General features: G+C 38.2%; 1 protein-coding gene across 1 annotated transcript in view; it reads left to right on the top strand.

Moving 5' to 3' along the window:
* LOC131678624 (kinesin-like protein CG14535) overlaps window positions 1-27033 on the top strand; it is a 441809-nt gene extending 414776 nt beyond the window's left edge. Inside the window, exons 8-13 of the mRNA XM_058958855.1 lie at window positions 19997-20200; window positions 20323-20543; window positions 20609-20978; window positions 21048-22206; window positions 22277-22381; window positions 22444-27033. Of these exons, the coding sequence (XP_058814838.1) occupies window positions 19997-20200; window positions 20323-20543; window positions 20609-20978; window positions 21048-22206; window positions 22277-22381; window positions 22444-23191 (2807 nt within the window). The 3' untranslated portion in view covers window positions 23192-27033. The remainder of the gene's footprint in view (window positions 1-19996; window positions 20201-20322; window positions 20544-20608; window positions 20979-21047; window positions 22207-22276; window positions 22382-22443) is intronic.
* Window positions 27034-27668: the final 635 nt, after the last annotated feature.

The raw sequence follows: 27668 nt of genomic DNA, 5'->3' as shown, positions 1-27668 counted from the left end.
ATAGGTGTCGCGGAGTTGGTGGTTTGGAAGGGTATCAGGTCTAGGATTCGCTCCAAGCAAACGATGCGACCTGTAAAACATACTTTATTAGGTAGTTGTTTAGTTAGTCTTCGAGTGCACGATCACTCGAAAAAGAGATGATCTTGTTTAGTTTTTGGTTATTTTTAAACTCTGGGCAGCCGGCTACCGAGAGTATACTATGTTCCCTAAACAAAAACAATTTGAACTCCACACAGCCGATCGTGGGAGTATTGCCTGGAAAAGCTAATCTTATCTGCATAATGGGCCGGATCACTATTTATTGCAACAGTATTTGGACAGAACTCGCTACTTCTTCTCTACGATATATTTATTGGCTTGAAAACTACCAAGTGACAGCATATTATACTGGCAAAAATAGCGCGAGATGTTATAAATCAAGGAAAGTATTTTTTATTTTCCATATCGGATTGTTTGTGGAATACAAGTATACGGGCGATAAAACCGAACACTGAAGGGAAATATAAAGGATTGTTAAACCTGATGCACGGGCTTGTTAGCAATAACGGAGCTTTAAATTAGGTTCATAAAACCGTCCACTGCAATTGCAATTCAAAATCTTTGCTCCAAAGTTCATTTCATTTATTTAATTCAACATCAATTTCATAATAGCACTGAATCAACAATTTGCCTCCACAATACTCGATTTGTAGCTGCAGCTCTCCAATGTCGGTTACTCCCAACACTCGCCAAATCACGTTCTACCTGGTCCGCCCATCGTGCTCTCTACGCTCCTCGCCTTCTTGTACCAACCGGATCATTAGCGAACACCATCTTTGCAGGATTGTTGTCCGGAATTCTTGCAACATGCCCTGCCCACCGTATCCTTCCAGCTTTGGCCACCTTTTGGATACTGGGTTCGCCATAGAGTACAGCGAGCTCGGGGTTCATCCTTCGCTGCCACACACCGTTCTCCTGCACACCGCCGAAGATCGTCCTTAGCACCCGTCGCTCGAAAACTCCTAGCGCTTGCAGGTCCTCCTCTAGCATGGTCCAAGTATCGTGCCGGTAGAGAACCCCCGGTCTTATAAGCGTTTTGTACATGGTGCATTTGGTGCGGAGGTGAAACTTTCTTGACCGCAGCTTCTTCTGGAGCCTATAGTAGGCCCGACTTCCACTGATGATGCGTCTTCGGATTTCACGGCTCACGTCATTGTCAGCCGTTAATAAGGATCCTAGGTAGACAAAATCCTCCACTACCTCGAAGGTATCCCCGTCGATCGTAACGCTGGTTGCTAGCCGGATCCTGCCGTTTTCGGTTCCGCCTACCAGCATATACCAGCATATACTTTGGTTTTGTACGCATTTACCACCGTTCCAAATGTTCGGGCGATAATGTCCATGTCGTCCGCGAAGCATACAAATTGGCCGGATTTCAAGAAGATCGTGCCCCGGCTGTTGAGCCCGGCTCGTCGCATCACACCTTCCAGAGCGATGTTGAATAGTAGACACGAGAGTCCATCACCTTGTCTCAGTTCCCGTTGAGATTCGAATGGACTGGAAAGTTCACCCGAAATCCTTACGCTGTTTTGTACACCGTCCATCGTTGCTTTGATCAGTCGAGTCAGCTTCCCGGGAAAGCTGTTTTCGTCCATGATTTTCCATAGCTCTACGCGGTCGATACTGTCGTATGCCGCCTTGAAGTCGATGAACAGGTGATGCGTTGGGACCCAGTATTCACGGCATTTCTGGAGGATTTGCCGAACGGTGAAGGTCTGTCGACCATGTCGACCGGCCATCGATGAAGCCGGCTTGATAACTTCCCACGAACTCATTGCAGTGGTCGTCGCCATTGATATCGGTTCGCATTCTTATATTGTTGACTTTTCGCTGCAATTTGTTTTTTACGGCTGGCTCGCAGGGCCTGACACCAACCCCCTAACTTTCCGGAGGACCATAGTGCACAGTTGAGCTTAGAGTCCTTCACTGGCCTCGGATGATGATCAGCCGCCCCTAACATGGCGAACAGACGCTGTTTTGAGCCGCTCCTCCTGGAGGTCAGACGCTCAGGGAGTTGCTGGGAAGAGGCTCTGTCCTGTGCATTACCCAGCCTTTACCGACCAAGTGCAAGGTTTGAAACAACCCCGTGCTTCAATAGATCCACGCATGACAAACTCGAATCAGTGACTACACTATCGATATTAACTTTCTGAGCGGGCATGTAGACGTGGTAGTCCTTCATAAAAGACTATATCACAATTCTAAGCTTATCTGGGCAAAATATCTGTTACCGCTGAATAAGTCATAGCTTTGTTTTACTTGCATGTGCAAAAATATGGATGGATAATGTCTGTGACATAACGTGATGGCACTTGGACTGATGATTCGAATGTAATAATATGCACCGTAATGAGCAATTCACAAACAAGGTCACAGTTCCTAAAACTTGTCTTCTCATTATGTTGGTTTTGATATACAAAAATAGAACAACGAAAAAGTCTCCATCATTCGGAAAAAATGTCCTATAATATCATGAAATATCGAGATCTGGAGTAATCTCGAAAAAAATCCTTTTTGTGACATTATTTTTTTTAATTGAGATACGACCTGAGTTTAGAAATGCAACTTTCAATTGTTTGTATGTCTTAGATATGCATGAAACATCAAAATCTGGTGACAATTCGAAAAAAAAATAATCTTGATTTTGTTTCGAAAATCCGAAAGCTTCAGAAGAGAAAACCATTAAAAAAATTAATAGTCACCTTTCCAAACTCCAATATTTTTCAAGTCTCGTAAAGACTATCCACAAAAAAAAAATTCTGAGATGACACCAAATTTTGACGTTTTTGACCATCTAAGCAATTTTGCATCAAAACTACGATTTTTTAATATTCAAAGAGTTCTGGTTTTTCTCACGGGTGAAAATTTTCGCAAAATTAACCGCTAAGCCCGACTCTTTTATCATGTCTGATTGAGCTAAAGTTTTGCATATAGACTTTTTCGAGGTATCTGGTTGTAAAATTCGATGGTTACTTTTTCCCCACAAGTGCCATTGGCACCCTAACATACAGTCTCCTGAACAGATGCTCACATAAAAGTTGTGGCAATCAAACACGAACGAACTTCGGTCGAATCTTTTAAAAACCGGATCTTTCGGTATTTTACAAGCTTTCGATCATCGGAAATAAATATAGCTGTTGTTGAAGAGTTGAACCGCAGAGGTGAGCCGAATTCCTTAAAAAAATCGTCTGCTCAGTAAACAGATATACACATACAGTCTTCCGGAACAATCCTCTGTCCGTCACCCATTTAAATATCTAGGGTCTACTGATTTCTAAAAGTCTCCCGAAAAAATACTCCCTCCGTCGCCTTCAAACACCTAACTTCGAATGACCAATTTAGAGACAAATCTACAGTCAACTTATATTTAAAATTTCACAAAGCTATAGTGTTCTTTTGGTGTTCTATACTGATGGCTTTGCCTGAAATAAACTAAAAAATGCGCAGAAAAATGACGCATAGGGCGCAAAACGTAGCCTCCGCCAAGGGCGCCGGAAGATTATGCTACGGCTTTGTAGATACGAACTAATTTAAATTATAAAATTTGAAATGGTATCTTGATAGTCCAGAAATCACTTGAAAATGAAGTAAAACAAATCGGAACAGTTTTGAATTACTAAAATGTATAAGTTAGACAGAGATGTAAGAAAACACTTAAAAATCAAGCCAACCGAACCTAGATTCTTTAGAATCACATATGAAACGATTGTCTTCAATAGTTTTGGGATGTTATTTTATTGGTGGCTAGCATAGATTTCAATTTATTCGAAAAAGAAATTTCTGCTAAGCAATATTTGTTTATCCAAGTTTTGATATTTCAAACGTTTGAAGTGTATTAAATTTATCTTTTTCTGTGCACTACACGCAAAACAAATCCTCGGGAGCGTTAATGCATCTGTTTTTTCTGCTCTCGACCTGTGGACGAAAAGCTCCCAAATAGTTCGTTAGTATTTCAATCTCCATTGCTATACGCTCTTGGCTATTCAGTACAGAGATAACTTGAATAACACATACCAACGTGTTCATGGCGTCCCATTTCTGATCGCTGCTGCAATGATGAGAGGTTTGTATAACTTATTCGAAGAGCTGGTATGGTATGTCGTTATGGCATAGTGCGTAAAGAGACGATTTTACGAGCAGATGCTGACTTCCATTTTAACAAAATTTTCCGTAACCATATCATATCAATCCCATTCTGAAAATACCCATATTTTTGAAGTTATAGAGAATCTATCTAAACCGGAAGTAGCTATCTTAGATTTCGAAATGGTTTCCGACATCGATTTTTCTCATGTACTCATTAAACCCATTCTGGAAATACTCGACTTTTGTTGGTAATGGTTAGTAAAGTTCGCAAAAAAAGTTACGTAAATAACATATTAAGTTAAAACCGACTAATTCCTCCTAGCAGTGATAAAACGAATGAAATTGAAAAAATAATGAAGCAAAAAATGAAAACAGCTATCAAATTCATGAAATGAGCAGAATGATTAATTGAAATCAAATTATTATAAAAAACAATTCCTATTTTTTACGAACGCAGATTTACAAATAAATTTGTTCAGTGATACGATTTGCTCGTAAATATTAGAATAACTTTCGGATATTTCATCAAAAAATTCGTTTATCTTGTAACCGGCTTGTAATAAGCTTCCGAAAGCCGTTTCGTGTTTTTAACGAAAAACTCGTAATAAAAATAAAACCGTTTCCATAGAACTACGAATAACTCATATTATGTACAAACAATACGAATAATTTACAAAAGTTTTCTGTGGAAAACGTTTCGTAGCAGATTTACGAAAATATTCTCTTATCGTGTGGTAAACTTTGGATACATTCCGGGAATACAACTTGAGGACTCACCAACTGTTGGTGGATTTCAAGGCTGCGTAAGATTCTATGAAACAAAACGAATGCTTGAACATGGCTTTCTGACAAAACTGATTCATATGATGGCTGATGGGTTAAAATTAATCGTCAAAATAACCGGAGGGGCATCCGACTCGTTTGTGAAGTTAGATTGGATTCAACACAGCGCTCGAAGGTATGTTGCGAAAATCTGATTTGCACAGGAACGGAACCATTATCATGCTTCTTGGTTTCGCATACGACGTCGACTCATTGACGTTGAACGAAGTGCAGTGGAAAAGTTTTTTTTAAGCAAAACAAAAATTTGGACAATTGAGAGAAGTGGAGAATTGTACGTGTGAGTTTGACCTAAGTTTACTTGAAATCAGCACTTTTTCTGTTGTTCACTGAGTTTTAATGACTATTTTTGTTTGGTAAATTGTGAACTATTTTAAAATTATTCTATATTTTTGTCAATTTCTGCTTTTTAATCTGGTCCAGATGCGGAATTTCTGACTAATTTTAATAGATTAATACGAAGGCTAAGTACGGAAATTGGTAGTTTAAACGAAGTGAAAAACAATATTAACGTTCCAAAATAAATTTTGGGTGTCCAATATCTGAAAATTTCCTCGTAATATTATTCTTAGCAATAGTTTTGAAATTTGTAAAACTATTTTTATATTGACCATTTTATGTCATACTAAAAAATCAAAATCCTTCCGAATCCCACGGGATGTCACATGTGCGTAACCGAAGGCGAACTGTTTCCCAAACTCACAGCACGTAGCAGGGATTTTCCTTCGATTTTTTCATTCTTTCCAAAATGAGCCTTATAAAAATTCCGGTCACACATCCCTGTCTCATCATTTGGTTCTGATTCTCTGAGACTGGGGAAGGGACGAACAACTAGAGAACCAGCTGCTGCACGGACGGATGTGACAGTATCGATGTTATAGCAGTGATACAGCTCTTCTTTATTAACCATTTTCGAACGAACAACAATACCCAGCCTGGAGTACCCACCGCAGCGCAAAAAAATAGTCGATCCCCATTTACGGTTGGAAGGGGCAGGTCTCCTTTTTCTTCCGGGTCGATTTATGTATGTGCCGAGCTGGATCTTTAAAATAACACGGAAAAAACGAAGGATTTAGTCACACGTGTGCGCAAACTTCCGCCCGGTTCCAGTAAGTTACACTCAACCGATTACCTGCTGATTGGCTGGGTGGTGGTAGTGGGAGAAGTTTTGTTTCCAACTTTTCCTTAAACTTCCCTTTTTTTCGGACGCTAGAGGAAAGGGGAAAGGATCTCAATTGAGGACGGCAGCCGGTCTGGATCGATTTGACGATTATGAGGGCATTCGACTATTTTTTACTATTGGGAATTTCTGAAGAGGGTTGGAAGCAAAAAAAAGTTGGTCATTTATAACGGCATTGATTGAATGGTGGCGTGGGGTGAAAAGATTTGCCGCTTCCCCCTGTTACGGGAAACGTGATTTTGTTATGGATTTTCCCATTGATGACGATTTTTTTATGTAGATAGCCAATCACAGACTCATGATTGATTTTAACAGAACAAAGAAGTTATAAAAGATGCCCAGGTACCACATTACGGAAACATAATGATTAAAGAAACACTATATGCCTTACTCTTGAATTTCTTGTTAATTGCAAGAATGAAAGATAGAGCTTACATGTCTTTATCCAATTTGACTAAAATGTATTAATAAGTGGAACTTTATGTTCGTAATTCATCTTATCATTAGTTAACAGACAGCTATTTGTCATTATCTCATAACCCTTTTCGAAAAAATCACAAAAAATGGGTGGATAATGTTAAAGATATAACCAGAGTTAAGCAGAATACACTTTAGCCTGTTAGTTTGAATGCGTTACTGTCATCGGAAATTTCAGGTAAAGTAGATGTTGAAAAAAATGTTCATTTATCCATCATAAACATTAAAAGTCCTTTTCAGAATCACCACCACCATTTATAGAAAATCTTGACCATTTGCCATTGCCAACTATACAAAATCCCATGTTAATAGACTTATGTAAATTCCGGAATAACCGATCTAATACAATCATTCAGAAAATAGTAGCAGTTGCTGCATTGAAATTAGCAGACTAAATGATGTTTACTTCACTTCTGTTATGTCTCTGACATCACACATCTTTTCCATATTTGTAAATATTTAGAATGTTGGGAAGACTGTGTGAAAGTGCGGATCTCGACAGATCTGAAAGTGCGGATCTCGACAGACCCTGACTGAAAATCGAGTCTTAAGAAGTTATGCGATCTCATGCTTCTGGAGGGTGTGAGGCATTAATTTGACCAGTCAACATTTTCTCAACAAATACCGCTCTATATATATTTCGCCTTTTTTGGCAGGGTTTCAATATCGAGCAGATGACAGCGATCGATGTAAGGTCGCAGCTCTGCTGATTTACGCCACGACAAAGTTCTAGGAGCAAAGCGGAGGTATCTTGAACAAGTGAAAAATACAGTGCCCGCAGATATTATGGATCAGTAAACTCGTTAGCGATTCTTATTATGAAGCAAGATTTCTTTTTGCCTGTGCTATAACGTGGCAGAAATGGTTTTCAGTTGCGAGTTCAGTAGTAGACCAAGGTCTCTCTAATAACTGACACTCACTCTAGCGGTTTCCCGACGATGTTGTAGCTCCAGAGAAAAGAAATTTTTTCTGCGTGTGAGAATTTTGACACGCTGACAAGATGCGATTACACCAATTAAAGAAAGCATCTAGATGTCGCTGAAGTTCGATACAGTCCTCTTGTTGACCCCAAAATGAGAAATAGTTTGTGATCATCAGAGTATATATAAGTTTACACCCTGGGGGTATAACACAGCAAACGTTATTGAAGAATGAAGAAAAAGCAACGACCCGAGATTGTCCCCTTGAGGTACACCCGACAAGTTGATGAAGCGGACTCGTTACTCCTAATAACATAGACAGAGAACGATAGACGAGATATCTGTATTTAACAATTTACGTCCATCAGACAATGAGTCTTAATGAACTAAATTAAAAATAATTAACCTAAGGTGATAACAAACGATTTCTAAATTGTGCAGAACTAATGATGAAGTCGAAGTTGTCGGTAAAATCGTTGAAGCGACGGACCATTGCTAGTATCGGGCTGTTGGCAGCGTAGTCAGTGTTGCGCATTTCTGTCTGCAGCAGTGTTCGAGGACGAAGGACACGGGTTGGTGCGTAAAGGTTAATTTGTGATAGGAGATCGGGAACATCATATTCGGCGAGAAGAAGCTTAGATACGAAGGTGGCTTGCGATGCGTGTCTACGATCTTCTAAAGTGTGCAGTCCTAATAATCGACAACGGTCTTCGTATGGTGGCAAGTTCAGCGGATCATTCCAAGGCAATTGACGTAACGCATATCTTATGAATCTGCGCTGGACAGCTTCAATTCTTTGGCTCCAAATTGCATGGTAGGGGCACCAGACGACGTTTGCGAATTCCAACTGTGAGCGCACCAGTGAACAATACAACGCTTTGAAGCACAAAGGGTCCCTGAATTCGTTGGATATTTTGAACATAAAACCTAATAGACGGTTAGCTTTGTCAGTGATCGTTGAGAAGTGATTTGTACGTTAGCCTTTCATCAAGGATGACGCCCAAATCTTTTACATGATCAACGCGTTGCAGCTGAGTACCAGCAATGTTATAGTTGAAAGTAAACATGTTCCTCGTTCGATGAAAGCTGATAACAAAGCATTTAGCAACACTAAGAACCATCATGTTTCTTTTACACCAACTATAAAAGGTATCACGGCAATCGGCTTCTTTCCTTATAATTAGAAATATTTTCAAGTCGTCGGCGAAGAACAGTTTCCCTCCACGCATTAGGACGAAAACAACATCATTCACGAACAGTGAAAACAGTAGCGGACCAAGCGTAGTACCTTGAGGAACTCCGGAATGGTTGGAAAAGGACTCAGATTCATTGTCACCAATTTGAACAACGACTTTACGGCGAACAAGGTATGATCGAAGCCAACGGCAGAATCGGGCAGTGCATCCAAGTTTATCAAGCTTCGTTAGCAGTATCTCATGGTTAACAGTGTCGAAAGCAGCCTTAAGATCTGTATAGATCGTGTCCACCTGCAGTTGTTTGGACATTTGTTCCGTACAAAAGGATGTGAAGGAGACCAGGTTCGTTTCCACCGATCGACCGGGAAAGAATCCGTGCTGACAAGTGCTTATGTAATGTTTACTAGCAGAGAACAGCACCTCGTTGATAAGCGATTCGAAAATTTTTGACTCGACTCTCAGCGAAGTGATTCCCCGGTAGTTCTCGATGTTGCTTTTGTCACCTTTCTTGTGTACCGGAAACATGACTGAACACTTCCAATCATCGGGATATTTTTGCTGCTGAAGTGATACATTGAAGATATGATTTAAGCTACTCTGTTAAATTTGATGGAACGCCCAGTCACTCAGTGTTTGCCAGAAGAAGAAAGGGATCAAATGCAGTTTTTAGCGTCTACCTGTGATCAATCTTCTATTTTTTAATGCCTTACGAGGTAATTTGGGCTACATTGGTGGTTGTTAATTTGCGTATGTTTGTACAATCTATCTCCAGCTTTTAGGGAGGAAACTTGTTTGCATCTATGTAAACCATATTTGGTTTTATCGAAAGATGTGCACATGTTTAGCCCGGAGATGAAAGGCGATAGCTCTACTGTACATTCAACGACCCAATTCAAGAATGCCTGTTCATACACATACATTCTGAGGCCGTGGGGCTTATTGTATTCATATACAATAAGCCCCGCGCGGATATATCCACGTATCAATAATTCATGGGATTTTTGTGAAAAAATCTTCTACATCCATGAGATTATTGCATCAACTACTCAAGTCCAGATGACGCTATAGACACTACGCGGAATGAACTGAAGTATTTTTAGCGGCTTGCTTCACATACGTCAATGTTATAGTTATTTGGACGCGACTATAAATCTTACGTAAATTCACACTTTTCTCGCGATATTTCAACCTACTAACACATGACTCACCAGGGAAAACGACCTACTGAACGATTAACTGCGACTTCCTGTTGGATATATACTTTAAATCACATTGGTGGTTGTTGATTTGTCTGCAAAAAATCCATCTTGGTCCATTGAGCCTTAGCCGAGTTGATTTGATCATTCAGCCACATCTCGGTTAGAAGCGTAGAGTCATAATCGATGATCATCAATTTTTGTGCGTAGTAATTTCAGGTTATTTTTAGATAGTAGATTTTAGGATATCCTTGCAAGTAACTTCCTGACGGTGGATGATCGAGCGGTGGTGGTGGAATTAAACGCCTGTAATTGGAACGGGTTGAAACAGGGGCAGCATATGCATGTCCTACTTCGAAAGAAATTCATTGTATTTACCTGAGCATACGGGTACAGCAATTCCATGTACTTCGAATTGGTCAGACCTGATTAAAGTGTTGTTATCTAACCGGAAAAAATCGCTGTTGTGTCCTTTAAGTTCCGTGGAAGACATATGGGTGTCGATGACGGAATCGACCTGATTACGTTTATTGGCAAACTGCAATTGTAGATCAAATTCAGGGTGTGCAGTATCTCGAACATCTTCGGGAGGACCCTCCTTAGCTTTATCTGACCGGAAAAGGTTGCTGTCATAAAACTGAATTCCGTGGAACGTGTTGCCCTAATTGCTATGCACTGTAGTCGATGGTGCGATGTGACTGCCTGGTTCATACAGGGGGCCTTTAGAACTCCAGGAAGCATGATCAGCTTGCGTTTGAGCTTCAGGGCTTCTCGCCACATTAGCATTATGAAAATTAATGCATTTTCGGATGTTTGAAACACACTCTTTACACTTTGGCGCAAATCGGACAGCATGAGGATTTCTTGCGTGTGTCAGATTTATGGCAGTACTCCAAACACCGATAGCAGCGGAGAACGTTTACACATTCAAAGATCTTGTTGCACATCCAACCTTAGTTGGCACGTAGTTATTGCATCAGCTTTTCGAACGTGTTGGCATCAGTTTCAATAATGGCAGACATCGGATTATCTGCCTTAATTTGTCCAATAAGTTATCCGCAGTGATGTCGTTAGTAAAACCAGCAACCTTTACTCTAGAATTTGGAGCTTTCTGAACGTCGGCGTTGTACTTCTCGTACAGATTTACTTTCACTGTACTGAGCAATCACAATAGTCGTAAGAGTGTTATTAGACTACAACTGTGAAAATACAGTCAGGTTGGAAGAGAGAAGGCACTCACGAATGAGTAGCTATTGTTTTATAAATTCTCTGAGTGCGAAACTTTGCAAAATTATTGAGAACATGCAAAATTTTGATACCATTAATTATCTTCAAGCAGGAGCAGCTAATCAACACTTACAACCTATATAAATTTTAAAATTTGATTTGTAGAATTCATATGATGGTCAATCGGAATAACATCATTGAACATAATTTAGTTCGATTTAATTTTTATACATACTATCGGAAGAAAACAAACTAAGACAAACACTTAGTTCACTCAATTTATCTACACAAGGATTTTAAAAGTTAAATTCACAATTAGTCAAAATAATAATTTAAGAAAATATGAAATTAGGAATTTGTAAACTCTTACACTAAAGCACAGCTAATAGTTGAAAAAAAAAAAATCGGTTACGTACGTCAATTACCTTTCAATAATTAGGATCCATTTAAGAACCAAACCGAGGGTTCATAAATTGAATTGGTTCGTAAAAAAGTGTTCGTTATTTGGGGTTTGGTTCGAAAAAAAGTCTTATGAGCAATATTCTCGATAACCCTAACAATATGGATATTTTTGTAATGGGTTGACAGGTAGATGTTGGAAACGGACGATTGAAACCTTTTTGAAGTTCAAGATCGCCATCTTGAACTTCAAAAAGGTTCAACTTCCGGTTGAACAGCATACAGTGAAAACCTGATTTAATCAGCACCCGATTTTGTCTACTCCCGATTCTATCGACTGTTTGGTCTGGTTTTATCAGCCTCCCATGAAACTCCTTATCTCAAAGATGCAAAATACGCACTTGAGAAGTAGATGATAAAACTGGATATTTGGAATATTTTTGAAACCCAAGAGGGTCCGGTTAAGCAATATTTTCGATAACACCAACAATATGGATATTTTTGGAACGAATTTGACAAATAGATGATGAAAATAGATGTTTGAAACTATTTTTAAATCCAAGATGGTGTCTTCTAGTTAAATAATATACTTGACACCCCAAATAATAGGTTTTTTTAGAACGGGCTTGACGAATAGATTATGGAAATGGTAGTTTGGTGCCATTTTAAAATGCAAGATGGCAACTTACAATTGAGCGAAATTTTATATAACCGTATCATCACTAATCACTACCCCCAATTCTTTTTTTTTTGCACGGGGGATGCGTTCCGTGCAAAAAAAACCGTGTAAAAAAATCCGTGTTATATTGAGAAACCGTGCAAAAAAAAAGTCCGTGTTATTTTGAGAAACAGAGTAAAAAAAACCGTGCTATTTGGAGAAACCGTGTAAAAAAATCTGAATTTTTTTAATTAACAGCTAAAAATGTCCAACAGTATTCATTGTTAAATACCATAAGAAAATTCTTATGGTATTTAACAATGAATACTGTTGGACATTTTAAATGAACAAGGGGGCTGTCAATGTGCCCAGTAGAGGTTTTTTAATTTTTCGAGGAGGTTTTTTTTTAGAAAAATGCAAGTTTTTTTATTCGTTAAAAGAAGTTATTGTCCTTTGAAAAGCAATAGTTAAAATGGTGAAATGTTTCAACTATTTGGAGTTTGTTAACTTTTTGTAGATTACACTGTGCTACAGTGATTTTAAACTTTTAAAATGAACTAGTATAGCAAATGCGATACAAAGTAATGTACACATGAAAATTTGAAACAAAAAAACATTTTTTGGGACCTTTGCCACAACAAAATTAGCTACGTTGTCATTTTCAGCCGATTTTCGGTTTTGAAACATTTTTTGAACGAAGAAAACTAGACCTTTCGAACAGTATGCGGTCATATACAGTTTGGTAAGAAACATTGTTCGATTCTGGGACAACAATATCAAAATTGTATTTTTTTGCGATTTTTCATGTAAATGCACACCAAAAAATTATGAATTTTATCATTGACGTAATTGCAAACATGACACAATTTAACAACCCGTAATTCTCGAGATGACGAAATATTACCGTGTTCCATTTAATTTTACATGAAACATATACTTTACATGCGCAATGACATAAAATTACACTTACTGCCATTGAAAACAAACGCCATATGTTGAGTAAAATTACACGATTTACAAAAATCAACGTCATGTAAAATTAAAACCAAACGTAAAACTAAGTTATTTTTGATGCTCGTATATGTCAGGGTCAGAAAATGTAAATTTACACGATTTTTTCTAGGTGTGTAAGCTATGTGATCATAAGTTTTGAGGTATGCAGAGTTACTCTTGAATTTATTGTTTGATTTTAAGTTTTTATTTCCGAGATTGCATATATTCCTTATATTCCATATAAGATACACAGATAGATCGCACACCTCATAAACAACGAGAGAGCGTCTCGGAGCTCAATAGATTTCAAGTGTGTATGGGGTAACTTGATGCGAAAAAATCACGCTCTGTTGCTCTTTAATTCTCTGTGGCGTATTCAGATAAATTCCTCAACTTGTGATCAGTAGGGTTACCACTTCCACAGATTATTCTGTTGTGTCATAGATTTATTTTACAATTTTTTGCCACAGATTTTTTTTACAGATTTTTGTCATTTTGATGATAATTTAACGGATTTTTGGAAATTCGATTATTCACAGATTTTTTTGGAAAATTAAAACAGATTTTCACAGTTTTTTTGTAGACTAGTCTTCGTAGATGGTAACAAGATATTTTTGCCCGAAACACTGATTATAATGTGGCAATGTGGCGTTCAGGGCACTGGAGGGCGCACTGATGTTTACTGTTTGGTTTGTATTCGGAAAAGTGGCAATGCTACTGACAGCTTTGCATTGGGTGTTGCGTTCTGTTGTTGAAATGATGTTGGCATGTAATAAAAGTAAGTCTTTGTCCCAAATTTCGGGTGGAAATCGTTAAAAATGCTTCTGGCGATAATTGATAAGCTCGAATCCTTGAAAAGCACAGGCTTTTAAGATTTATTTCGTTGCGTCTATTGGATCTATCCCATGTGTCATTTGATTTGACATAATGACCATTTCGCATAATGATCATTTGGTATAACGCCATTTGCCATAATGTCATTTGGTTTAATTTTCTTTTAGCAAAGTGGACAGGAGCGGATTCAGAAAAAAATTTCGGGAATGGCCCGGAATTTTTATTTTGGAATATACATTGTACAAAATGTTATGCGTCATAACCTCATTTAACCCTCCGGAAGTCGCCTAAATTGCTCACTGAACGAATAGCCGCAGCTGCTCTAAGACGATTTCGCTAGATTTTCAGAGTAGCGTGCACTCAGTGCACTAGCGCGACTGCTGGAAGTTTAATGAAAATCAGTTCTGGTGGTCAAATTTGGTTTGAGTTTGAAACCAACATAAAATTGAAACTAATTCAAAATTTCTCAACAACTTGCAAATTACCAGAGGGGGTCTGGACCACCGGGTCCCTCCCCCTGGATCCGCTACTGAAAGTGGAACTAACGTCAATTTGGCATGCAACGATTTAAATGTACTTACGTACATTTTAAAGAGGGACTTTAATATATTTTCTATTTAACAACAGTTCATGTTTGAAAGAATGAAAGATTGCCAGTGATTTGTTTGGTACTACACTGAAACCTCCATTCACAAACTCTTTTTTTACTTAATATTCGAACTAAATTCGAAATAGCTAACTCTTTTTTACGAACCAAGTTCGTAAACAACTTTAAGTACGTACTGTAGGTGATCAGATTTCAATTTTTTCGAACCCGAATCCGACCTGAACCTGAGAGCTAGAAAATTGAAAAACTCGAACCCAACCCGAGCCCGAAATTATAAAATTTGTGAAACCTGAACCCGACCCAAGCCCGAATATCTTAAAATTGAAAAACCCGACCCGAGCTTGAGAATGAAAATTTTATAAAACCCGAACCTGAAAATTTCAATATTCGAAATCCCGATCCGAACCAAAAAATTTATAATTTGGGAAATCTGAGCTTAATGATGACAGTTTCAAACAACCTTGTCCGTCGTACTTAACCAAAAAAATTAATTTTTTATCAGAAACCATTCCTGCAAGAGTAGCTTTGAATAATTTATTACATGTATTAAATTAAGCTGTGGCAATTGGCAATTCGCATTCGACAGTTTACACGACGTTACCCGCGCTAATGGTTGGCACTGTCAAACTTGTGTCGAAGGGTGTCAATCAAAAATTTCTGACGCGTTCTTGATGTCACATCATTAGTATTAGGACGATCGCCTATGACGGGGTATTATTTATACGATCAATTCCTTAAGGTCGTGGAAATTCACGTATTTTAAAGAAGAAATTCGGGTCATACAACGGCTCAGCCCGGGGACAAGCTGACAGAAAGTGCTTGTTTTATTTATGTATCACTGATTTAATAGTTGCGTTAGTATACCATCACCATATGAGTGTCGTCGTTGTTCATATCTTTAACAATAAATCGCATAGAGATTTTAGATGCGAAATACTCATGAGTTCTCGTTTAAAAATTGAAATAATTCGGGCAGTTTTCGAATGAGACGAGAAAAAAGGTTGGGTGTGATCTGTTCAAAACCCGAACCCGACCCGAACTTGAAAATTCGAAATTTGAAAAACTCGTTCCCGACCCGAACCCGAATGTTTAAAATTTCAAAAACTCGGACTCGACCCGAACCCGAGAATTTCAAATTTCAAAACCCGATCCGAACCCGAGAAGTTTAAATTTATAGATCCCGAACCCCGTTGGGTTTGGGTCGGGTCCGGGTTTTGGGTTTAAAAGGCGTAATTCGACCATTTCTAACGTACAGTACAGTATGAAGTTGTATATAACTTAACATATTCTTTGCTAACTGTTACTAGTAAAAGTAGGGGAATTTTCGGAATAGGGTTGATTTAGATCAATTCTCTATATCCTGAACAATACAGGCATTTCCGGAATGGGACAATTGTAGAGCAGATATAGATATACACCGGATTCTGTTTTTGCACGCACTTTTTTGCACGGTTTTTTTTGCACGACTTTTTTGCACGGTTTCGCAAAATAACACGATTTTTATGTATAAAATACCTATTTCGATATACCAGTTTAATGATTTGATCATCCTGTGAAAAAACCGTGCAAAAAAGATCCGTGCTATTTCGAGAAACCGTGTAAAAAAATCCGTTTTATTTCGAGAAACCATGCAAAACAAAATCCATGTTATTTCGAGAAACCGTGCAAAAAAAATTCCGTGTTATTTCGAAAACCGTGCAAAAAAAAAAAATATTTTTAATAGGCATTTAGTAACAGCAGCTGAAAATAAATGGCATTGGATATTTGCAATGCAAATGGGGATGATCTGCCAATGTGTAAAAATCGCGCATTTTTCAATTTTAGGAAATGAGTTGTTATTCAAAATTCAAGTTATGGTAGTTGAAAATCAATAATGTTGGGCAATGGTTTTTATAGGATTGTATGCTTTTTAGATATCATCAAATAATATCCCGGTTCATATATCACATCGCATTGGTAATGGAGCAATTGGTATATGGCCAAGTTCCCCCGGGTAGTGCCACTACACAAAGTATATTAATTTTGCTTGTTCAGTTTGATAAGCTAGAAACTGATAGCGGAGATTTTAATATGCAGGGATACGCAATACGTATTGTTTGGTCTGAGTAGATAACGACTGATGTTTCTTTTTATCAATCAATTAGTGATCTCTGATTAAATAGAGCTTTCAAAGAGTTAGGAACAGGCACAAGTCTATTTTTTTACTGAGATGGGACAAGTTGGTGCTGGACCTGTGGCCTTCGTCTGGTATGATCATTCTCGTTGGTACGGATGTGTTCATGACTGGTTTGTGGATGAGTGGTCCTACTTACAAGTGAATTGATCACTTCGCTTGGGTGGAGATATATGTGACTTCTGCTAGCTGTCGAGCTTATGTTAGCTGGTTCCAAGAAAATGTGCAGGACTGGCACCTACGAGAATGTTGATTGTTTCACTCGAGCTTTGGTTCTTGGAAATAACAAATCGCTTCCTCGGTGTGATATGCTCAAGTTGAATGCTCAGTGGTTGAAATGTGTTTGGAGGATTGGTGGTCTCCGAGAGCATATGCGAATAACTCTGAAGTATCCAATAAAGGGAGATTGTATCTGTGAAACTGAAAAATATTGTCACTACTCTAGCATATTTTCCTAATGTATTGTACATCATAACAACTACCAATATCGACTATTTAGAACAGAGATTTTCAAATTCTGTTATAAGATCGAGAAGAAATATAGCACAGTTGTAGTGAATAAAGTATTTGCGAACAAGGGCCTGCTGATACTTTAACCACTGCTGGCATCTTTTATCATATTTATTAATAGTCGATTGATCCGCTTCAGACCTAGGAGACGAAAGAAAAGAATACACACCTAGAAAAAATCGTGTAAATTTACGTCTTCTGACCCTGACATATACGAGCATCAAAAATAACTTAGTTTTACGTTTGGTTTTAATTTTACATGACGTTGATTTTTGTAAATCGTGTAATTTTACTCAACATATGGCGTTTGTTTTCAATGGCAGTAAGTGTAATTTTATGTCATTGCGCATGTAAAGTATATGTTTCATGTAAAATTAAATAGAACACAGTAATATTTCGTCATTTCGAGAATTACGGGTTGTTAAATTGTGTCATGTTTGCAATTACGTCAATGATAAAATTCATAATTTTTTGGTGTGTATTTAATAACGAACAGCTTTGTTGAAGGTTACATATTAATTGGTGGTTTCCTGAGTTATTTAACTTTGAAAACCAACCGATTTTTTGAAACATCCTATTCTAAGCATGTGCGAGAAAGAGAGGCAACACATAACTTTATATGAGAATATCTTTTTACTGCACAATCGGATCAATTTGAAGTCTTCGGTAATGTTGATCCTTACGCCTTAAGCTATATATCTGCAGATTACGGGATGCACAAGATAATACTGGCATTTTTTACTGGAGCTATTGTTTCTTTGGCCTATTTTTCATATATTTTCACATATAAACTCTTGTGAGTGAACTAGAGTTTTCGGACCAAAGTTCATATTTGATAGGGTAATTTGGGGAGAGATGCCGCACATTTCTAAAAATCGATCCTGCATCACAGTAAACCATTCAAAAATTGATGAAAACATTTTTATTAATTGCAACAAGTTTCTAAAATACTATGAAATCGATTTCGTCATGAAAAAAAATTCATCAAATTCCCACGAAGATTTCACAAAAAAAGTTCATTGCGGGAGAGATGCCGCATGTGCGGGTGAGACGTGGTCACAAATTGAAAAATGATTAACGGTTAAGTTGGTGTAACTTAATTAAGGGTACTATTTATCTATATGTTTGTACGAGCTATATATATATATATATATATATATATATATATATATATATATATATATATATATATATATATATATATATATATATATATATATATATATATATATATATATATATATATATATATATATATATATATATATATATATATATATATATATATATATATATATATATATATATATATATATATATATATATATATATATATATATATATATATATATATATATATATATATATATATATATATATATATATATATATATATATATATATATATATATATATCTGTGTTGGTAGCTGTTCCTTAAAAGCAGTGTTTGGCTGTTTCTCACAACATTAATTAATATAACTTAAGTTTGTTCTGGAAAGATTCATTGTGAAAAAGCATCAATTCGTTGAAATTTTCGTTTTTATCCCAATATTGACATCACTACAAATCAATGCGTTTACGAAGATATAGATAAATAGACTCATCATCCTATATGTCACTGTGTTAGGTCCGTTAGTTTGTGGATATACCTTTTAAAGAACCTATACCTGACGCAAATGATCATTTAATGACATTCCGAGGTGAAAAAATACATTTCAGCTACGCATCCTCATCCATCTAGTGCGGCATCTCACTCGCAATTTTGATGCGGCATCTCTCCCGATTGTAGAGGAAAGATGCCGCACTACGACATTTATGGATGACTACGCTCCGAAATTATGCTCCTGATCAGAAGGCCTTCTAAAAGGTCCCAGCTATTCAACCGATACAAATCGAACAATTAAAAAAAAACGAATTTTTAATGTGGTGCTGAAAAATTTTCGGCACTCCGTCATACAACTGGAACCACATCATCATTAATAAAGTTTTCGTAAGTAAATAATAAGGATTATTTTACATCTCCAGTGCAGCAATTTTTCGAAAGACAATCTCACAATATCATATTACCGTATAAAAGTCGTATACGAGATATAGATAGTGCGGCATGTCTTCCGAAATTACCCTAAATTATATGTGAGGCCAATTACCGTTTGATTTAACAGTGTTCAAAAAAAGTCAAAATTGTTGCCGGTCTAATCCCTATATTGAATCGTTAAAAGTATCAAAATTGAACAAAATCAGCACATAATTGAATAAAAATGACGAAACTTTTTAATTTTGTATGAAAGTGACGGGAGCGAAAACTATATTAGTACCCAACGCCTACGCATGGCTACTACGATCCATATGAAAATTTACAGCGTTTTTTCGATGCTTTTTATTTAAACTAGTTTTCAAAGATAGTGTAAAACTTGTGGATTATTGATGCTTCTACTGACGTCTGGTCAGTACATCCTAAGTGCCTATAACTCCATTTTCTCAATTGTGTATTGTCTTAAAAAACATCTGTAGACATTCGTCAGTATAATACTTTGTCCACAATCCTCGTGAAACGGGTGGCGATTTCAAACGATTATAAAGCTAGATGAAAACTTCCAATCGTAACCATAAATCGATACCAGTTTTTAAAGATAACGCTTTTCCTCCTCTCCCATCCGCAGAATCCGATGACTCACCGGGTATGTATTTGCGAGACGACTTCCTCGGCCGACCCACGGAACTGCGGGCCCCGACAGCGGAACGGGCAGCGCTTTTCCTAGATCTGGCTCTATCGGGTCGAGCACAGAGCAGCAGCAGTAACTTAGAGCCGGCACTAATTTATACCCTGCACGTCTACCAGTACAGTTTGTCCGGCAAACGGGGCGGTAAGTTTGATGCCATTCAATAAATACTCCTTTATAGTTTTGCAGTCGTACTTCATTTCACTCCTTTATTTTTTTTCGTTTTTTTCTGATCGTATTGGAACTCGGAACATAAATAAAAATAGTGGAAGGTGGCCGCAGCCGGTTACATCTAATCGACCTCGGAGGGTGTGCCAATCGAAGTGGAGGGCTGCCGCTGTCTGGCATCGGTAATGTACTGTTGGCTATTCTCAGCGGTCAGAAACATCCACCGAACAGGGATCACCCTTTGACGCCACTGCTGCGGGACTGTCTGGCGCCACTAACCTGTCATGTGGCAATTGTTGCTCATGTAGCCCACTCACAGGTATGATTGAATGCTGCTAGTTTCGAGCACGAACAAATGAAATGAATCAACCCCATAATTTACAGGTTCACAGCGATACTTTAACCACAATCCAATTAGCGTCTCGCATTCATCGAATGCGAAGACGAAAACCCAGGCACCATCTATTTGGCGACCGAGGTGCAGGACTAAACGGATCATCTGGTCAACAGACTGGGAGCTCCTCAGAGGGTCCCGATCCGTCCAGTTCGGACTTTTCTCAGGACACAGTAATCTATATGGGCCCATGTGACGAAGCGACCGATGGCGAGCATCCTCCCGTCTACTTGCCAAGTCTAAACTCCGGCGACAATCGATGTGCCATGAACAAAGCACTGAAAGGTTCAGCTGCCGAAAAACCGACCCCGACTGTAACAGCTTCACCCCAGAAAAAGAAAACTGCCTCCACTCTCAAGCGTAAGAGTGAAACCTTGCCCCATCCCATCAGATTGAATTACTTCAATACCTATTCTTCCCCCCTTACAGCTCAAAATCCTGCCCCAGCACCGATCCCTACACGCACCGACAGTCTAAAGCGGAATCAACCCTACGGTCAGCAGTCCGTAGCCGGTTCGGAACTGGTAGCTAGTGCGATCCAAATCGCTGCCCAGCACGCATCGCCTAAAGTAGTTGCTGGAGCCTTTAAGCATATGACCGGCGTCAGTAAAGGCTCCAACATACCTACACCGAAAGGATCACCGCTGAGACGACCAAACCCGTCAACGGCAACATCGTCACCCGCTGCCAGGGAAAGTCCATCCCGACAGGTCAGCGAAGAAAAGTGGATCGATGGTCCGCGAATGTCCAAATCCAAAGTTCACGAAGCTCGGCATCTGTTGAGGGAGATCAACCATGTCAAGAATCATGAAACATGGGTTGATGGTCCGAAAACGGCAAGTGCGACACAAGTGTTTCTTCCACCAGCAGCACACACCAACCAAGCCTACGGGTTCATGGATAACCACAAGAAATCCATGATCCGACAGTGGGTCGAAAATCAATCGATACAGCTACTGCACCAATCCATGTCCGCAAACAACTCACCCGCCCACAGTAGACACCAGAGCTACAATCCACCGAAGTTCAGACCAAGTAAATCCGACGAAGATGGTTTCGTGCTGGAACTGGAACGAAATGATGAGCTTGTCAATCCGATTGCCTTCCGGGGATTCACCGCAACCAGTGGTGGACTGAACAGTTCCGAGAGTCATGTACGCACAGGTCTCAAGCAAGCCTACAGCTTAGACAATCCGGAGACTCTACCAATAACGTACAGTACGGCCGCAACGACCGTCATGACAACGGCAACTGCGACTAATACAACCGCTCCGGCAGTAAACGACAACCAATCTGAGAGATCACATCCACCATCATCGCGGGCTAGTGACAAACCACCCAGTAAACACGGCGACAGCCAGGAGGAAGAAGACCAAGACAGTGGACCTTCGGAAGTTCCACCTGCACTTCCGTTGATGGATCCACTCGGTTCGAGGGAAATTTCCCACGAGAGTATCCATCGCCTGTGTTCAAGGCATGTGTCAAGGGATAATATGAGCGTTCACAGTAGCCACAATAGCCACAATGCGGGAATGATGGACTGTGGGCTGCAGGTCACCGAGGACGATATCGCCAGGACTATGGGAGGGTATGTAGAGATGTTGTTGTTTGATCTGTTTGGGGATTTGCTTTGATTTTTTTTTTTTTTGTTTTCGCAGGGAACATCCTCTGAGCGCTCTTAGCCACGGGGAACTATCGGTAGTATCTAGCTTCAATGTCGGCGGAGATGTATTCAGCGATTGTGTAATTGGAGATAGCATGCGGTAAGTGTGACTACTGGTACAGAGGTGTCTCATTCTATTAACTGTAATAATCGATTCCACAGGAACCAATTCGACCAGCTTGCTAGGTTACGGGAGATTTTCACCTCTCAGCTAGCAATGGCCGAAGTAACGCCGGCCTTTCGACTCGGGGACGCTGGAAGTGTCTACAGCGAACCGGCATATCGCTTCAACACTGGCGCTGCTAGTGTATGCAGTGAGCCAGCTTACCGTCCGCCAAGTCCCCGATGTCGTGACTGTCGGCAATCGCTGAATCTTTCGCGGACACCCAGCCAAAACTCGTTGCCAAGTTTAACGGGGATCGTGGCCATAGCCGGAATGGAGCAGTATGCTTCGCTGCGACACCCGGACGGTGCTTCGGATCCCAATTTGCCAAAACTTGAAAAGAACACCGAAGAACTGCTCGATCCGGAAGAGCACATCCGGGAAAATCCTCTCGCTGAAATCGATGACCAGGAAATCCTGAAAGGAGGCAGCACTTCCATGTTGGCACAGCAAAACCTTCCAACGCTGCCTCTGCTTCCACTGTCCACTCCGGAGGCATACGATAGTGGTCATGACTCCACACCCCGAACTTCTAAGCATTCTGGTATCTCCCGAAGGGCGGAAAGCGGATATCACAGTGTGGGAACCGTTCGGGATAGTGATGAGTCCAGCTTCGGTTCGGCTGCATCCCGAGCGAACCAGAAATCCAAGAAACGAAATCGAAACGATAAATCACTGTGCCACTGGTTACGGAATCCGTTCAACTGCACCTACCCGGACACGGAGGGTGACGTGAGTGATTTTTAGGGACACGTGTAATGTACACCTTTGCTTAGCAGTAGCTTAATTTGTTTTGCAGTTCTCACAGGAAGTTGGTTACGCGACTATCTCCTGAGTTAGCGTTGTCTGTTGTACCAAAAATAGCCTAGGAAATCGTCTAGCGAGAAACACCCGGAAGACAATAAACTGAATCGCACCCATTCTTTTTTTTCTGCCTGTTTCCAAGTTGTAAGAAGCTGTTCCAAAATGGCGAATGCCTGTGCTATTATTGCATCCGCAACATCATTACCTGTTTCGATGTCAGAGAAGTTTTTGAGTTTGTCAATCGATGGTGCATTTACTATTTGTACAGTAGAGAATTTTATAAACTATTGGCTATTTCGACCGGATAATAATAGGGAACTGTAACCGCCTACTCGCAGTGTCGCGTCGCCTCGTTGCTATTGTTTGTACTTTACCTATGTATACAGCTGAAATCTACATAAATACATGTGCTGACCCAAACCTTGCTACCTAATTATTCGGAATATGATCGTTTGTTCTCCATTCTCTATTCATCAATCTGTGTGTTCATTCTGTTCGGCTTTTGCGTGTGGAAGGTGTAATTCCGAAAAAATGGGAACAGTCCATTAATTAACGTGAACAAAATTGCCATGGATACCATTTCATGCGAAATTGATGGACCTACTTGTTAGGTTAGTTCAACATTCCTACCCGAGACCAGTTTTAAACAAAAAAAGAACAAAAGCGTCGGAAGTATTATAAAATAATTGCATTGAATACCGAGTGAAACAATGGATTGGAAAGGGTCATTTGTTCGATTGGAATAGCACTGACAAATTAATCATTGTTTCAATTTTGACAGTGTTTATTATTATCCGAAAATAAAAGGAACGAAATGACTTCGGTTTTGATTTTATATTGGATTCCTTTAATATTTCATTTGGTATTGATTTGCTATTCAAAACATGTCTACAATTTTTAAAAGTATCGTAACTGCGAATGAGAGCCTCTCTTTAATTATTTTCAATCCGATTAACAACTCGATCTTTTCAATTTTTGCCTTTTAAGTGTTCGTGTAGTAGGCTAGCCAAAGCTATACTCAATCAATGTATACATGGATTATTTTCGAGAAGTTCTATAACGGCATTGTAACAATCGGAAGAAATTGTTATACAAGATGCTTTTTATGCGATTGCGTTATTTTCAAAACTCATGGTAGATTTAATCGACAATAATGTCGACTTTAATAACAGTGCTAATATAAATTGACACCGAAAAAATCGGACACAAATTGTTTCTGTAGAGTAACATTCTTATTTCTATTATATTTTAGGTACGAAATAACTTCCTGCCTTTGATCAATAACAGAATTTCATTTCAGTTTAAAACTCTTCTCGTACAAAGCTCCCGAGTTCTTCTAGAAGATGCCCTTTATAACAAGAGACAAAAAGTTATCAACCAGGGATACCAGGTATATTTTTCAAATGTCCGCATTTCATTAAATTTGTCTTCAACGGCCAGAATTCTGAATCGGTTATTGATTTTTAGCCAGAATTTTGCAAGAAATCAGTCAGAGAACCGAAAAAAATTGTCTTCAAAACACTTCTTCACAACATTTCAAATGTATTTAAAATGAAGACAAATTTTCAAATCTGGCATCTCTATTATCAACCGATGATGTTACACTGAAAATAATCGAAACGATAAAACCATATGCAATTAAATATCACTTTCATGTGCGCTTACATGTTAAAAAGTAAAAGAAATCATTTTGCTTTGAATTTCACATGAAAATCCATTAATTAAGCATTTCATGTGGTGTTTCAAATAAAATTGAAACAAATTCCACGTCAATACGACATATTTATCCATTGAATGTTCATTCAACTCAATAGCATAGTCGTAAAGTATGAACTTTCCACATCGTCGCTGTTGTGCTATCTTATGACACACGCCATTTTGGGGTAAACTGAGTTAGATATGCCACATTACTCGTCTAACGAATCTCTGCAAGATGGCGTTTCCAGTATTTTAAAATTTTGGTTGGTTACTGAAATATAGCGAGAAAAATGATTAGAAATTGTGTTTTTTTGCTTCAAATCATTATATCTTGGGATTGGCTCAAGTTATAATAAATTTTTAGTTGCTTTTATGTGTAAAAATGTCGTAGGAACACAATGGCATAATAATTTTCAAAAGAAAAATACATTTATTGTGAGAAAAACGCAGTTTTAGCTTTAAACTGGAAATATTGCCTATGAGGCAACACTGTAACCAAAAACAACTATTTTTTCTAGATTTTCTGACTTATTTCTTTCAAAATGCATCTAACCGATTGTTTATAGACCAAATTAAACCAAAGATATGAATAACAGTTCATAATTGGGTTTTTTCTAAGGAAAATTTTCCATGCACGATTATGACACGTCATACAAATTTTTTCGTCAATACACACCTATGACATGTGTGAGTGCGACTTTTGTTAACATTTTTAGTGAAAACTCGCAACATAGTCAACCCATCTTCGTAATATTTGAGAGATTAATACAGAATAGGTAGAAGCATCAATTGTCTTCTCTAAATTGTTTCTACCATTTCTAAGTTTCATGATATTCAATCTCAAACTTTAAAAATCGTTTTTCTCGAAATGTGCCAAATGGCGCTTGTCATAAGAGAACAAAACGGCGTCGACATGACTTTCGCAAGAAAAACATGTAGTGCATTTCTACATGTAAAACAATTGAATTCACCGATTGTTCTGCCAATTAAAACTATAATTATAAAACAATGTGATATTGACGTGTAATTTATTTGAATATTTTAGTCAATGGTATTTCTTATCACGTTGATATGCTTTTCACACCATGTCTGCATGAATTTCATTTGAAAACCATATTTCCCACACTCGAATGGATATTCAAGTGGCAATCGTATACATTTAATGTGTTTGTGGATTGAAATAATTCAATAGATTTCCACATGATGTTAACTTGTTAAGTTTTTTTCAGTGTAGTAGATTCAGATGGTAACGCCTAGTGTTGCCATCAATACTGTCTTGATATGATCCGTTTGCTATGTTCGTTGATGTGGTTATGTGTTGCGCTACTGGGTCTAGTTCAGTGTTTTTAAACGGGGATAAATTCAACCCCAGAGGTGAGTTTGACTACTGCAGATGGTGAATTATGCCGGGTAAATTTCGGCTTGTTATCCTAATAATATATATTATCGGTAAATAATGATCCACCCTGTGCATTCTTCTATATAGGGGAACTGTGTCTAAGACGGTCACACTAAGGTTCAACTAAAAACAGCTTGGAAAAGCGACCATTTTGGAAAACGAAAAAAGCAGTTTTTCCTCACACCGATGGGAAAATTTTCACGAGAAAATTCAATGTATTCGGGGTTTTGGTAGAATACTGATTTATTTTTATGAAGATTTTTCCAACTGTGCACAGTGTTTCTAAATAGGCAAAAACGGGATCGAAATTGTTTTGACCACAAAAAAATGATTTTCGAGATACAGTCTTCAGCAAAGTTTGTCTATAGAAAATTCCCCATCTCATTAAAGTATTAATTTGGTGATTAATCCCTCTAAAGCTGAGAAGCAAATTTTTGTTTGGTCGTTTATGAAAATAATAAAAAACTATTCAGCAAAGTTGTGGGAAATGAAATAAGAAAAAACTTATGTATGTATCTATCTTTTTATTTTAATGCACATTTGTGGAGTTTTCTATGATGCACCCCTGAAAATCACTTATTTCAAAATAACTTTCCTGTGTGATTTCTTAGAATTTTAAAATGTCCTAAGATTTTTTCGGCATAAAAAACACATTTTTGTTATACAAATTTATTTCTATCTCTTATATCTGTGGAGTTTTATATTAATGTTTGTATTCTTTGTAGTAGCTTTTTTTCATTTTCATTGATTCTAATTTTTTTTTCCTAATTTTCTATCGATTTTTCATTATTTTCACCATCTGTTCAATAATGTTCGACTTTTTTAATCTTCGCAATATGTTTTTCTAGTTTCCTGTTTTTCTTTATTAATTTTTTATAGGTTTTGCTTTGGTTTTTCTCGATTAAACATTTTTTGACAATTGACATTTGTTTATGTCGTTGATTTTGTTGTTTTTAGCTCTTTTGTACATTATTTTAATAATTAGTTTTCCTATTGTTTTGCCTTTCTCATATAAAGAAAGGCTATGCAATCACTGTAAAAATCGACTTTTTAACCGAGGCCCGGAGGGTCGAGTGTCATACATCATTCGATTCAGTTCGTCGAGATCGGCAAATGTCTGTGTGTGTATGTATGTGTGTGTGTCATTTAAACTCACACAATTTTCTCAGAGATGGCTGAACCGATTTTCGCAAACTTAGTTTGCATCTTAGTTCATCTGAAAGGTATAACGCTCCCATAAGCTGCTATTGAATTTTTAGTTGATCCGACTTCCGGTTCCGGAGTTACGGTTTGAAGAGTGCAGTCACACAGCAAATTCCCATA

The sequence above is a fragment of the Topomyia yanbarensis genome, chromosome 2, assembly GCF_030247195.1.
Source record: "Topomyia yanbarensis strain Yona2022 chromosome 2, ASM3024719v1, whole genome shotgun sequence".
Lineage (NCBI taxonomy): Eukaryota > Metazoa > Arthropoda > Insecta > Diptera > Culicidae > Topomyia > Topomyia yanbarensis.
This window is presented reverse-complemented; position numbering and strand designations above follow the sequence as displayed.